The sequence below is a fragment of the Salvelinus alpinus genome, chromosome 20, assembly GCF_045679555.1.
Source record: "Salvelinus alpinus chromosome 20, SLU_Salpinus.1, whole genome shotgun sequence".
Taxonomy (NCBI): domain Eukaryota; kingdom Metazoa; phylum Chordata; class Actinopteri; order Salmoniformes; family Salmonidae; genus Salvelinus; species Salvelinus alpinus.
The window spans coordinates 42,321,384-42,336,772 of record NC_092105.1 but is presented as its reverse complement, the minus strand read 5'-3'; the positions used below and the strand labels follow the sequence as shown (position 1 = coordinate 42,336,772).

Below are 15,389 nucleotides of genomic sequence, written 5' to 3'. Positions count from 1 at the left end.
CAGAGAAGTGAGAAATGAAAAGTCAGATAAGTTCTCTAGTTTTAATTAATAGAGGGATTTGGACGTCCTCTGCTGCCGGGGCTGAAGCACAGATTGCTGTGATATAACTCACTGTTGTGTCGAGGGGGGGGGGGGGGGGTAGTAGAGTGCAGTACTGCACTGCTCTCTCCTTCACTAAAGTCAGGTAGGAGGTATGTTGAAAAGAGGGCCTGCCCTTGTTCTTACACTGAAAGGTTTACTATTAATTTACTAAGTCTACTAGTAGTCTTCTAAAGTATACTATAGCTTCACTTCCAGGTGTACCTAATGCCTGCAGTATTGCTACAATATGCCAATGGTCGTCCTTTTGAATTGCATCATCTTGATTGTTGTAGAAGATGCCTATAAACAACACCCCGCTGTGCTGTAGCAGATTTTGTGTTTGTTTATATTCTGTCAACATGTTGACGATGCGTATTGTTGCTGCTGTTCTCGGAGCAGTTGCTCTCCGCATGATCGTCAGGTTGGCTTTAGAAACTCCAACAAAGCCCATTATGAAGATGTTTGATTGCCCCGATAGAAGAATAGAACTACAATTTGGGTTGAAAAGTGTGAAGTACAGTAGGATTAGCACTGCTGCTACTACGTGGCATGTCAGACCTGGCGAAAGAACTCGCGGAAAATCAGTAACACTCTATGCTTTCCGTCACACTACCTAGAATGCTACAAAAGCATTAGATATGCATTAAAGTGCAGCGTAAAATATGTTGGAATCCTTTGCTGCTCGGGGACGGTAAAATTGCAGTCACTTGAGGAGAAGATGGGGGAATATGCTGACACATGCCATATGTTGTCATTTCCTGTCTCTGTTCTACAGTAGAGCAGACAATGAGGACAAGTCTAGGAGAGGGACATGCCACCTCTGGCTTTGCCTCGCATTGGGCCTCCCCAATGCGATCCAATTCCAACTTTATTGTCCCAGTTGGGTAATTCATTGTGCAGCCAGGAATACAGAAGACACGTGCGTATTCACACTTCACAAAGACCCACAAAACCGTGCAGAGCCAGTCGCCTAGCTCCCAGCACCAACCACATGTTTCTCTCTACCAGACACCGTTGTGAAACCCTACGTCCTCCCTTCTCACCGTCTCTCCTACTGTCTCAATTAAGTGTAAAAAAAAAAAAAAAAAAAAGATGTCAGGAGAGTGGAATTAACAGGTTAACAAAGCCTCGCAACAGAGTGGAGAGGCGTGAGGAAGTTGCTTGGTGCTGTTGGATCAGACGTAGTGTGGATCTGGCCTGTAGAACACTGGAGCCAGACTATCCCCTTATGGGTTCATATTTGCATGCGCTCACTGAGATATTTATATCTCGGCATAAGTGCGCGATTAGTATGTCGGAGCTGATGTTTGAGGGCCGACCGAGAGCGCTCCAATGCCCGTCAACTCTGACTTCTGCTGGCCCAAGGCGGGCCAAGCCAGCGTCACCCAAACCAGCCCTCTGGGCCTGATTGAGCCATTACGTTCAATCAGGCCCGGAGAAGAGGAGAGCCCGTTGGAGTGGAAATGATCAGCAGCTTCTAATCAGAGCCCTAGAAATCTATATACAGGAGGACTCTGCTAATAAAAATACACCGACACAGTTAAGCCTGCGTTGTGTTGTTGTGACCACAGTCTTCGACCCTATAGGCCAGGCACAATCTTCCTTTCTGGTATGCAGTTACAATGCCACAGTCTTTGTAATGCTTTTTGTGGTTTTGAAAGTGACTGATGCCACTTGACTCTTTTACTTCCTACTTGTTCCATTTCATTTTCAGCAGAGTAAATTACATTTTCGTGTTAAAAGCAGGGTACTATAAAGTGTAAAGGGACCTCAATGGGACTGGATAAATAAATGCTAAATTAATGCAAAAATGGTCTGCATCCTGAAATAACACCCTATCATGTCAAGTGTAGACCTGTAGGTGGTGGCGAGTGAGGGGCTGAGGCTGCAGGACCGACTGAGCAGAGGGCAGGCTTGGCGCTTTGAGCTCCCGTTTTGTCACTGTCCATTAAGCTTCTGCAAGGGGCGTACGACCTGGGGGCGTGGCGGAGTGTCGTCTGTTTGTACTGGGCCGTCAGGTTCGTGGACTGACACTCATTGTCATGCCAAACAATGAATGGAGCTGAGCGGAGCCTGAGCAAAGCGGCATGTTGTTACGGGACGGCCGGTCTCCATTGTCTCCAACCCTCTCTCCACTAAGCCTGGCACAGACCGACGGGGGGGGGGGGGGGGGGGGCAGCCGTTGTCCTGACGCGTCGCATTATTAAGCTGAATAGATGTGTCCCATTCTGCGGCTGACTGAGCCACGCTCGGCATACACAATGAATTTATACATGGAGACCATAGCTAGAGCCATTCTATTTAAGGCCAGTAGAATACGCTTATTTTAGGCCGTGTAGTCTTTGGCCTTGTTTCAATAGATGGGTGCCCATGGCGACACGTAGCGGCCTGTTATGAGATGCTAAGTATGAATGTATTTGATCCATATTTGTCAGGGGCTTCAAACTGTTCATAACAACCGATCCTGTGGAAATTAGTGTTGGAATGTACAATAGAGAGCCTAAAAACATCAAATATTAAAAGATGAGGAGAGTGATGTTGAGTAGGACGTTGCAGTAATAGTTATGGCCGCCGAGTAGATGCAGTGAGGGACTGATGGGCTCGCGACCCTTAAGTGTTTTTGCTGCAGGGTGGGAGAGGGCCAGTTACTTACAGTGCCTTCAGAACGTATTCACATCCTATAACTTTTTCCACATTTTGTTGTCTTACAAAGTGGAATTGAAATGGATTTAATTATTCTTTTTTTTTTTTTTTTTTTTTTTTACAATCTATGCAGAATATTCTGTAATGTCAATAGTGGAAGACAAATTTGAACATTTGTAAAATTGAAAGAGAAAAATAATATATCTTGATCGGATACAGTTGAAGTCGGAAGTTTACATACATTTAGGTTGGAGTCATTAACTCGTTTTTCAACCACAATTTCTTGTTGACAAACTATAGTTTTGTCAAGTCTGTTAGTTCATCTACTAAGTAATTTTTCCAACAATTGATTACAGACAGATTATTTCACTTATAATTCACTGTATCACAATTCCAGTGGGTCAGAAGTTTACATACATTAAGTTGACTGTGCCTTTAAACAGCTTGGAAAATTCCAGAAAATTATGTCATGGCTTTAGAAGCTTCTGATAGGCTAATTGACATCATTTGAGTCAATTGGTGGTGTGGATGTATTTCAAGGCCTACCTTCAAACTCAGTGCCTCTTTGCTTGACATCATGGGAAAATCAAAAGAAATCAACCAAGACCTCAGAAATTGAAGACCACAACAACTCTGGTTCATCCTTGGGAGCAATTTCCGAACGCATGAAGGTACCACATTCATCTGTACAAACAATAGTACGCAAGTATAAACACCATGGGACCAAGCAGCCATCATACCCCTCAGGAAGGAGACACGTTCTGTCTCCTAGAGATGAACGTACTTTGGTGTGAAAGGTGCAAATCAATCCCAGAACAACAGCAAAGGACCTTGTGACGATGCTGGAGGAAACGGGTACAAAAGTATCTATATCCACAGTAAAACGAGTCCTATAACGACATAACCTGAAAGGCCGCTCAGCAAGGAAGAAGCCACTGCTCCAAAACCCCCATTAAAAAAAAAAAAGCCAGACTACGGTTTGCAACTGCACATGGGGACAAAGACCGTACTTTTTGGAGAAATGTCCTCTGGTCTGATGAAACAAAAATGGAACGGTTTGGCCATAATGACTATCGTTATGTTTGGAGGAAAAGGGGTGAGGTTTGCAAGCTGAGTAACAACATCCCAACCGTGAAGCACGGGGGTGGCAGCATCATGTTGTTGGGGTGCTTTGCTGCAGGAGGGACTGGTGCACTTCACAAAATAGATGGCATCATGAGATAGGAAAATTATGTGGATATATTGAAGCAACATCTCAAGACATCAGTCAGGAAGTTAAAGCTTGGTCGCAAATGGGTCTTCCAAATGGACAATGACCCCAAGCACACTTCCAAAGTTGTGGCAAAATGGCTTAAGGACAACAAAGTCAAGGTATTGGAGGGGCCATCACAAAGCCCTGACCTCAATCCTATAGAAAATGTGTGGGCAGAACTGAAAAAGCGTGTGCGAGCAAGGAGGCCTACAAACCTGACTCAGTTACACCAGCTCTGTCAGGAGGAATGGGCCAAAATTCACCCAATTGCTTGTGGAAGGCTACCTGAAGCGTTCAACCCAAGTTAAACAATTTGAAGGCAATGCTACCAAATACTAATTGAGTGTATGCAAACTTCTGACCCACTGGGAATGTGATGAAAGAAATTAAAGCTGAAATAAATAATTATAGCTGCTATTATTCTGACGTTTTCACATTCTTAAAATAGTGGTAATCCTAACTGACCTAAAACAGGGACTTTTTACAAGGATTAAATGTCAGGAATTGTGAAAAACTGAGTTAAAATTAATTTGGCTAAGGTGTATGTAATCATCCGACTTCAACTGTATTCAACCTCCTGAATAATGTTAGAATCTCCTTTGGCAGCGATGACAGCTGAGAGTCTTTCTGGGTAAGTCTCTAAGAGCTTTACCTGGATTTTACAATATTTGCACATGATTTTTTTAAATATTTTTTTACCATCTACCAATAGGTGCCCTTCTTTGTGAAGCATTGAAAAACCTCCCTGGTCTTTGTGGTTGAATCTGTGTTTGAAATTCACTGCTCGGCCTCCGTTGAACACTATTATTGGACGCAGAGTGAGTCCATGCAACTTTATTATGTGACTTGTTAAGGCCATTTTTACACTAACTTATTTAAACTTGCCATAACAAAGGGGTTGAATATTTACTGACTCAAGACAATTCAGATTTTCATTTTTTATTAATTTGGAAACATTTCTAAACATAATTCAACTTTGACTGTGTGTGTGTGCCAGTGACACTATCAATTTAGTCGATTTTAAATTCAGGCTGTAACACAGCAAAAGGTCAAGGGGTGTGAATACTTTCCGAAGGCACTGTAGTACTCGGCACAGGCAGGAAATACCTGGAGAGGCAGAGGGTCGTTTGCTCTGCCTCCATACAGGAAGCACTGGATCTCCTCCATACATGCAGGCAGCCGCAGTGGAGGCAGGGATGGGCCACAGAGCGTGGGTAGGACAGGCTTGGAGCTGGTCCGATAGTCGTGGTTATCAAGCTCTTAGCGCCTTATGGCAGCAGCAGATGCTCCTTTCGGCCATGTTTCAGCATAAACACAATCTGGATTCTATTCAGACCTGCTGCATTGCTCAGTAGAAAACGCAACACGAATTTACCTTGGATGTGCTTACGTGTTTTACATTTGAGTCATTTAGTGTAGTGGTTCCCAAACTGTTAAGGAACTCAGTCTGGCTTTCACTGTTGAAAGTTGTAATAGTAGAATGCATAAAGTGCAATTTCAAAATTGGGTAGTGCATCACCAGTTCCTCTTGTCAGTCAGGTTTTTTTAGCCCATAGAGTTTGTAATGTTCGGTTCATTCAAATATCACGTGAATATAATTAAACGTGGCGAAATGTATAGAATTGCAGGAAATAAGGTTCAAACCTACAAAATGTTCTCTCCGCCAACAAGACGGGGTTGAACAGTTTGTGTCATGATAGGTGTTTGTGCCCATAGAAATAGATGGGGGGTGCGCATGGGGGGGGGGGGGGGGGGGGGAACGCGGGATGTTCCCCAATACTGGAAGATGGGCCTGAGTGAAAAAGTTTGGGTACCCCTGATTTAGCAGATGCTCTTATCCAGAGCGACTGACAGGAGCAATTAGGGTTAAGTGCCTTGCTCAAGGGCACATTGGAGTCTGCTCTGGGATTCAAACCAGCGACCTTTCGGTTACTGACCCAACGCTTTTAACCGCCAGGGCACCCTATATCTAGCTCTGAGATTTGCACGTTTCTTCCCCTAGGACTTTCAAGGCAACCACGGTCAAACAAGACAATTTGCAATAGGAGCTTAGAAGGAAGGCCTACAAAATGAACTGAAAACACAGCCAACTATGTTCATGACAAACTATGTCTCTGTGTGTTTACACAAACATTTGTACATCTTCAAGAAAAGTGAACATTTTAAAATGTTTAATAGTCCACGATACAATCGTGTCGTGTCATTTTGTTTTCCGTGCTGAGCTAAGGAGAGAGGGAGGGAGAAGTAGAGCTGAAGCAAGTCTGTTCTCTTCCTGGAAGGGACATCCACCCTGTATGCATCCCACATGGCATCCTATTCCCTATACAGTGCACTGCCCTGGTCGTAAGAGGTGCACTACGTAGGGAATAGGATGCCATTTGGGACGCGTTGTTTTTGTCAGGCTCTGGCCCAGTGGTTCCACACAGTCCTGCCTACTGGCTGTGAAATGGTTTCTTTGAATCGTTTCTCTGTTTTGTCTACAAGAAGCACCCCTGCGATGTTCTTTCTTATACACAACACGCGGTATGAACTCTGCAGTATGAACTATTGGGTCCTGGTGGGCTATTTTCCTCTCATGTCAACAGATTACCAGAACTCCCCTAGCCTCCAGTGAGCTGGAAAGCTGTATTTGTTAGTTTTTTTGGGGGGGGCATAAAGTCCCACGCTCTCTCTCTCTTTCTACTTCTCTAGTCTAAACAGTTCCTCCAGCACCAGTGATCGGACAGCGTAGCCAGTCAAACTGCACACCTGCTTTTAAGAGACCATTATGAAAGTGGAATGTGCGGAGAAAAGCATATACCAGTGATCTCTGCGCTCAGAGATTTAATATCATGTGTAATGTGGTGCAGTGCTGAGAGCATGAGGATAAGCACAATGTGTTGGCGTCTCACACACACACACACAGAGTACACTAGCGCTGTTAGATTACCTTGTGCAGTGCAGTGTTTGAGCTTTATTTAGAAAGATGAGCAGTTACAACATCACCCCTGGACATATTTTGCTAGATGTCACTAAAAAGATGTCATTGTCTCAAAGACCTTGAGATTTTATGAACTTCCTCAGAGACTATCTATAATAACTAGACTCGGAGTAAGCTTGACTTGATAACTAGATTTAGTCTGTTTTTATTTGTCATCGTAGACCTGATTCTTGACCAGAACATACGTTTTCCTCTCGCATATTCTATACATCTCTAAAGCGGCTGCCATGAAGGATTGATCATTTCCATTAAAGTATATCAGTGTGTTTTCCTGTCAGGAAATATACACATGGCGCTCTCTGTTTCTGTCCCTGTTTAAGATGTGTGTGTGCGCGTGCTAGAGCCAGAGCCAGAGCCACACTGGATTTTCCTACTTCCTGAGGAAACTGCAGTGTTGTTTGTCTCTCTCTCTCTGTGGTGGAGCAGGGTTGAGCAGTGTTCCCATCTCCGTAACCCTCTCTGCAGCAGGCACAGGCTGCACATGACCATTACAGAGCCAGAGGAGAGCAGCGAGGAGGGGACAAGTCAAGGCAGGGGAGGGAGGAAGGGAGGGAGGGGGGAGCATTGGCTAGCACTCTTCTGAGCCGAATGAGTCTCCAGTCAGGAGAAGTTCTCGGAGCACCTACAGAAGTGGTGGAGAGGAGGCGTGAAAAGTGGGCACCCTGAAGCCACAGAGACCTTGTCCAATTTCCTCTTGAGTGCTGTGGCTGTGACTACCTCTTGAGGAGTGGAGTGCTGTGACTGTGGCTGGGTGATGCTTTATGGAATGGACAACAGCTGGGCTGAAGAAAGAGTGAGCTAAGCTAGCTAGATTACCGCCTCCTCAGCCACACGCAATTAAGGTGAGTGGGAAATGGCTGTGTGGGATGTATGTAGGTCTAGTTTGTGTGTGTGTACATGTAGGTCTAAAAGTGTAATGCGGGTTTATACATGTGTATGTATACATGAATGTGTTTTTTGAGTCTCTCTTCATATGACGTGCTGCAGTGCTTGAAGCCCGGCTGAGAGACAGGGCGAGAGAGCCCAGGCAGAGTCCTAGACACGCAGCCTCGCTGGGGTTAGATAATTACAAGAGTCAGATGCTGATTCCTGCATTGCTCCCTGAGGAGCAGCTAGTAGAAGCAAGGCGGAATAACACTCTTTTTGCCCAGGCTAAAGTGGTGCTTCTATCTCTGTGTGTGGGCTGTACATTATCATGCGTGTGTGTGGCTTAAATTGTTTGTTTGTTTTCCAAGGCATATCATTTCCCCACGTTATTGGCGTGTGATTGTGCTTGTTTTTGTACATCTATTGTGTAGTCTGGTTCTTTGCGTGTACAGGCACTGTCTCTGTTCTTCATTCCTTCTTGTCATCGTCTTCATCATCAACATCATCAGTGGAGAAGCCTGTGTCTTTTTTTATTTTACCAGGAAGTACCAGTTTTACAAGGGAGACCTTGTATAAGGCATGGCATCTCTGACCTTGTGTTAATGTGTCTTGTCCTTTTGTCTTTCTGCAGGAGCTCCAGTTTGAGAGGCTGACCAGGGAGCTGGAGGTAGAGAGACAGATTGTGGCCAATCAGCTGGAAAGATGCAGACTCGGGGCCGAGTCGCCAGGCGCTGCTAGCGACAGGTGATGAGAACACACGCACACACGCAGTGTAGTGTAATATGCTCGTCATAGCTTGGCACATGGCTTCTTCCTCAGTCACAGCAGTTGGCGTACTCCATAGTATAGCCTCTTGACAAGAGAATACAGCGGCAGTGTAATGAAATCTGATTGGACAGTGTATACGGAACAGAGACGGAGGCGTCATCTTCGACCCTCTCATCAATTCACCTGTCAGTTTGACTCGCCATTACATTGCTGAGATAAGTAAAAACAGTAGGTTGTCTATGGTAGCAGATACTGGAGAAGATGGCAGGAAGTTTGCTGGTCTAGGCGTAAGCCTATTTTATGCCCTACGCAATTATGCAATGCAAGAACACAATTAGCTACGCAAAATTGCCGTCCTGCATACTTGTGTCGAGTTACAAATTGCGCCACTGCACACGTTTGTGTATTTTTACTAGGCAAGTACGCCAAGCATTTTGCGTAGCTTATTGCGTTGCATACTTGCAAAGGGCAGGGATTTTCAAACTTTTCTTGCCCAGTAACCCCCGACCAGGCAAACCCACGACCCAGGGACTCCCATCATACTATATGTTAGCAAAAAATTATAGATTTGGTAGACAGTTTCATTCTTTTGACCACTCCACAGTTCATTGGAAGAGGAAGTGTGAACTCTTACCTTTCTAGCTAATGTACTATTTATCTTGGCGGCGTAGAGAAAATGCTGCAGTTTTGAAGCAAATGTTGTGCAATTCTACATAGTTTGGCATGCAGCTGAGAGACAATTTGACAGTTTTAAAGCTAATTTCCTGCAATTCCATGCATTTTGCCATTGCTAGTGCTGGGTTCCTCTGCTCAAACAGAACAAAATCAATGGCCTTGTTTGTCTACTCAGACAATTAATCCACAGATAAATGGGAAAACCAAGTTAGTTTCTAGTAATTTCTCCTTCTTCAGGCTTCTTCTTCTTTGGACTTTATATGGTGGTTGGCAACCGACTTTAAGGTGCATTACCACCACCAACTGGAGTGTGTACCTCAGTTCATCTTTCAATCACCCACGTATATTGGGTATATGTTCCTAAAAGCCAATGAGATGGGAGAGGCAGGACTTGCAGCGCATCAAGCGTCCAGTTCTATTTTAGCGTCTGGCTACGCCGACGCTCGTGAGCAGTGTGGGTGCAATGATTGAATAACATGTATGTGTAAATGTATTTTGCAACGCAAGCGGTATGGTCAGCATGTAAGGGAATAGGGTGCCATTTGGTCCTTGTATTCCCCACATGTCAGTTAAGATTATGCTCTGTGCTGTTCCTCCTCATGTCTCACTGGCTACCAGACACATCTGTCCACAGGAGGCTTCATTTATTTACAATAGTCAACATTACCTTCAAATCGCTGCGCTTTTCCTATGTCTGGCTAAATCTCCTGCATGCTTACTTTGCGATGCTGTATGGATGTCATGTTACGTATATCTGTTGGTGGGTTTATTTGAAGAACTGTTCAGATTTAGTCACCCTATTCACTGCTTTTGACAAGCTCTGGTGAAAGTAGTGCACTATATTGGAAATTGGGTGCCATTTGGGACATTTTACAATTTAGTAATTTAGCACATGCTTTTATCTAATGCGATTTACAGTAAGTGCATTCATCTAAAGATAGCTAGTTAAGACAACCACATCACAGTCGTAGTAATTACATTTTTCCTCAAACAAAGTCAGTGCTAGTAGGGAAAGACAATTGCATATTTGGCGGGGGGGTGGGGGGGGTCTTATTTAAGATGCTATTTGAAGAGGTAGGGTATTATTTGGTTTCAAGTGCTCCAGCTATGCAGCATTGAATCACACTGATTAACTTTGGGGGGATCATAGCACATGATGTAGTGTTGAGTAGGAATGTTAATGGTGAAATGCAGCAAGGGAAATAAGAGGAGGTTAATGGACTGTGGCATGTTAGGGAAATTGCTTAATGAACACATGTTAGTGGCACTTATTAATACTGGTTGTTTCTGTTGGTTTTTAATATATCCGCTTTAAATCAGTTATCCATTGTGCTGACGTGACCAGTTTTGGTCTGGTTTTAGCGTAATGGCCAACAACATGTTGAATTATGTGGGATATTTGGCTGCGTCTGAAATTATGTCCCATATTACTCATGTTATGCTCGAATTTTGACCAAGTCCCATAGAGCTCTGGTAAAAAGTAGTGCACTTTATAGGGACTATGGTGCCATTTCGGACACACCCAGTGTATACAACAAATTGTGTAGAGCAAGTATTCCCAAACTGGTGTATGCATACCCCCAGGGGTACACACAATGCCGTCGGGGGTACGCCAAATAAAAATGTGATTCACATAAAACAAAAACTTTTTTTTTTTCTTCACATTTTCAAACAGTCCCTTTATATTTTTCAACGGGGCTATACATTTGGGTGAGGTTTTTTTCTTGCCTGAGCAGCCTCGTTTCACTGGCAAAAATAAAATTAAACCATCTAGTGTTCAGCGAAATAACAACACAATGTCAAATACAGGTAGCCTAGTCAAGTAATTAACATCCAATCACATTAACCGTTACTCTCTCGTGGGAATTGCACTAACGTTCCATATGTAGCCAAACGTAGCTGCTGCTCATGTTGGTATCTTTACTGATGGCGCAAAAGCCATGACAGGGAGACATAGTGGAGAGGTAATGCGCGTGCAAGCAGTTGCTTCCGACGCCACTTTGGTACACTGCAGCATCCACCGAGAGGCTCTTGCTGCCAAGGGAATGCCTGACAGCTTGAAATATGTTTTGGACACTACAGTGAAAATGGTTAACTTTGTTAAAGCAAGGCACCTGAACTCTCGTGTATTTTCTGCACTATGCAATGATATGGGCAGCGACCATGTAACGCTTTTATAACATACAGAAGTGCGCTGGTTATCAAGGGGCAAAGTATTGACACGTTTTTTTTAATTGAGAGACGAGCTTAAAGTTTTCTTTACGGACCATAATTTTCACTTGTCCTGGCCGCTTGCATTCTCTGTCTGCATTTAACAAGGACAACACACAGGTCTTTCCATCATTGTATGATTTATTTGGTGTGCAAATGAACTCAAGCTTACGGACAATGCCTGTCAAATGTGATATAGCGAAAGACCTGAGTGAGTTGGGTGCGCCATTACGCAGGTACTTTCGCGAAACGGATGACACAAACAACTGGATTCGTTATATTTTTCATGCCCTTCCTCCTGTCCACTTACTGATATCTGAACAAGAGAGCCTAATCGAAATTGCATCAAGCGGTTCTGTGAAAATTTAATTTAATCAGAAGCCACTACCAGATTTCTGCATTGGGCTGCCCTCAGAGTATCCTGAACCTTGCAACCACGTACCTATGTGAGAGTGGATTCTCGGCCCTCACCAGCATGAAAACTCTATTCAGGCACAGACTGTGTGTGGAAAATGATTTAAGACAGACTCTCCAATACAACTCAACATTGCGGAGTTATGTGCATCCTTTCAAGCACACCCTACTCATTAACCTGTGGTGAGTTATTCACAATTTCCGATGAACAATTAAGCATCTATATGTAAGATGGTTAAATAAAGAGGAAAATTATTGATTATTGTTATTTGTGCCCTGGTCCTGTAAGAGCTCTTTGTCACTTCCCACGAGCCGGGTAGTGACGACAACTCACATTCATTCTTATGTTTAGTTATTGTAGTGTGTGTGGCAGGCTTACAACGATGCCAAAAAACAACATTTGAGAGTGCTGACCCTGGTGCTAGAGGGGGTACACAGCTGGAGGTTGAATGTTTGAAGGCGTACGGGACTATAAAAAGTTTGGGAACTGCTGGTGTAGAGGACATATGGTCTCTACTTTCTAGTGCTATGTCTCTTTGTGGCTTGCCCGTTAGGACTCATTTGCCTTAGCCTGTATAGTTCTATGTGGGTATAGTGCTCCAGCCTCCAGCTCTTGAAAGTAGAGTGTAACCTAAATCATGAAAGCTCTTTCTGGGATTTAATAACCCTGGGGCCCTCATAGGAAGCATCTCCTCGCCGCAGACCTCAGCTACGTCCAAATGGCACCCTATGTAGTGCACTACTTTCTGGAGCTGGTCAAAAGTAGCACGCTACATGGGGAATAGGGTGCCATTTGGGACATGGCCCCAGACTACCTGCATGGCTCCAGCAGGCCAACAGCAGCTCTCCATGTGTGAGTGTCCATTACAGAGCTCAGGGCTCCCAGAGCTGCTGCAAAGAGGAGCTGAAGATCAGCCTGGACAGAGAGGGAGGCTCTCCATACAAAGTCTACAGGGGAAATGGTGTCAACCAGGCTATTTACTGCTATTTCCTCCACAAGCTCGATCCACTCTCATCCTCAGTGAGAGTGGATCTAGCCATGATATTTATCATATTTTTAGATAGTTAAATACCAAGGTACCAGCACCATTTTCTCCCTACAGGATAGGGGTCATTTCCTGTGGTCATAATCTCAGCACTCACAAGTGATATAGGCTTAGCCCTTCATCATAAAAGTGAGTGGTTTTACAGGGTTATTTTGAGCCTTTGTATACCTTGTATGGAATGAAATTCAATCATGTGATGGCCATGGCCAGTTGGGAGAGGTTGTGGCCTTTTTGGTGACCCTAGCCAGAGTAATCAGCTTTGGCAGGTCATTGTGGCCAGTGAGTTGCACACAGCTGGGCTGGCTGGTTGTGTGGCGCTGCCTGTACTGTGTTGACTGGAGAGCTGGGAAATGTACCCTTTACTAACTGAGCAGGGCTGTTGAACGCTCCCTGGTCTGTACTGACTGTACAATATGGGTAAAGCTTCCTGTATTACTGACTGAGGAGAGCTTTGAAACACTCCCTGACTGAGGATGGCTCGTGAACGCTCCCTATACTGTGATGTAATGCTCCCTACTTACTCCCTGGTCTGTAGTGAAGCAGCGTCCAGAATAGAGCCATCACAATCAGTCTGGGGGAGAGAGAGAGAGAGTCATTGGTGTCCCACTGTGGGATCAATACAGACCTCCACAGGCCTGTAAAGAAAACATGCACAGTAATTTTCACACCTTTTTAACAGCCTGTGAAGAAGGAACGAGAGGGCAATCCCGGGGAGATTTGTGTCTGAATGGAACAGACTACCCTAGACCTAAAGTCAGCACTTAGCTCAGTAGCCCGTCCGGCCCAACAATAGAGGTGACACCATGCTAAAGTGTTCTGTTGGGGCTCATTACATTCCATTACACCTCCAGTACTGGACTACTTCTTCATACAGTGCATTCGGAAAGTTTTGAGACACCATGACTTAAAAAAATATATATATTACATTACAGCCAGCCTTACTCTAAAATGGATTAAATTGTTTTTGTCCCTTATCAATCCACATACAATACCATAATGACACAGCACAAACAAAAGACACCTACTCATTCCAGGGTTTTTCTTTATTTTTTACTAATTTCTACATTGTAGAATAATAGTGAAGACATCAAAATGATGAAATAATACATATGGAATCATGTAGTAACCAAAAAAGTGTTAAACAAATCAAAATATATTTGAGATTCTTCAAAGTAGCCACCCTTTGCCTTGATGACAGCTTTGCACACGTTTGGCATTCTCTCAACCAGATTCATGAGGTAGTCACCTGGAATGCATTTCAATTAACAGGATAATTTGTGGAATTTCTTTCCTTAATGCATTTGAGAACTCTGGAGCAGGTTTTCATCGCGGATCTCTCTGTACTTTGCTCCGTTCATCTTACCCTCGATACTAACTAGTCTCCCAGTCCCTGCATCTGAAAAACATCCCCCGGCATGATGCTGCCAACACCTCGCTTCACCCTAGGGATAGTGCCAGGTTTCTTCCAGATGTGACGCTTGGCATTCAGGCCAAAGAGTTCAATCTTGGTTTCATCAGACCAGAGAATCTTGCTTTTCATGGTCTGAGAGTCCTTTAGGTGCCTTTTGGCAAACTCCAAGCGGGCTGTCATGTGCCTTTTTTACTGAGGAATGGCTTCCGTCTGGCCACTCTACCATAAAAGCCTGATTGGTGGAGTGCTGCAGAGATGGTTGTCCTTGTGGAAGGCTCTTGCATCTCCACAGAGGAACTCTGGAGTTCTGTCAGTCACGATCGGTTAAAAACCTTTTTTTGCTTTGTCATTATGGGGTATTGTGTGTAGATGAGGAAAAAATACAGGCATCAGGGGTAGTACGACTTGATCAGCGGCCAAACTTTCTGGTTGGGTTGAGACCTCCCACTGGGGGAATGGAAGCTCCGGAGTGAAATTTCCATGAGGTACAGATCTAGGATCAGCTTCCCCTCCCCCAATACTAAAGTTAAAGGGATACTTCTGGATATCTACTTCCCCAGTCAGATTAACTTGTAGAAGTCTATGGTATCTGATATAGACTTCCAGTCATTGCGCATTAAAATAGTATCCACTAGTTCATCTGACTCTGGGGAAGTAGTCAAAATCCTGACGTCTCCATTTAAAGGAGAAATCCACTCAACTATGTTTTGGTAAGTTTTCATTAGTACAAATCAAATGTATTTATAAAGCCCTTCTTACATCAGCTGATATCTCAAAGTGCTTTACAGAAACCCAGCCTAAAACCCCATGCAGGTGTAGAAGCACGGTGGTTAAGAAAAGCTCCCTAGAAAGGCCAGAACCTAGGAAGAAACCTAGAGAGGAACCAGGCTATGAGGCGTGGCCAGTCCTCTTCTGGCTGTGCTGGATGGAGATTATAACAGAACATGGCCAAGATGTTCAAATGTTCATAGATGAAGCAGGGTCAAATGATAATAATCACAGTGGTTGTCGAGGGTGCAACAGGTCAGCACCTCAGGAGTA

General features: G+C 44.2%; 1 protein-coding gene across 7 annotated transcripts in view; it reads left to right on the top strand.

Moving 5' to 3' along the window:
• The window catches only part of LOC139546934 (plakophilin-4-like), a 123,795-nt gene that overhangs the window by 45,723 nt on the left and 62,683 nt on the right, over positions 1 to 15,389 (top strand). For 6 of the 7 annotated variants that reach the window (XM_071355919.1, XM_071355917.1, XM_071355916.1 and 3 more), the window contains exon 3: positions 8,455 to 8,567. In XM_071355919.1, coding sequence (XP_071212020.1) covers positions 8,455 to 8,567 — 113 coding nt within the window. Of the gene's footprint in view, positions 1 to 7,546; positions 7,799 to 8,454; positions 8,568 to 15,389 lie in introns of those variants that run through there. The other variant, XM_071355920.1, reaches the window with a different exon arrangement.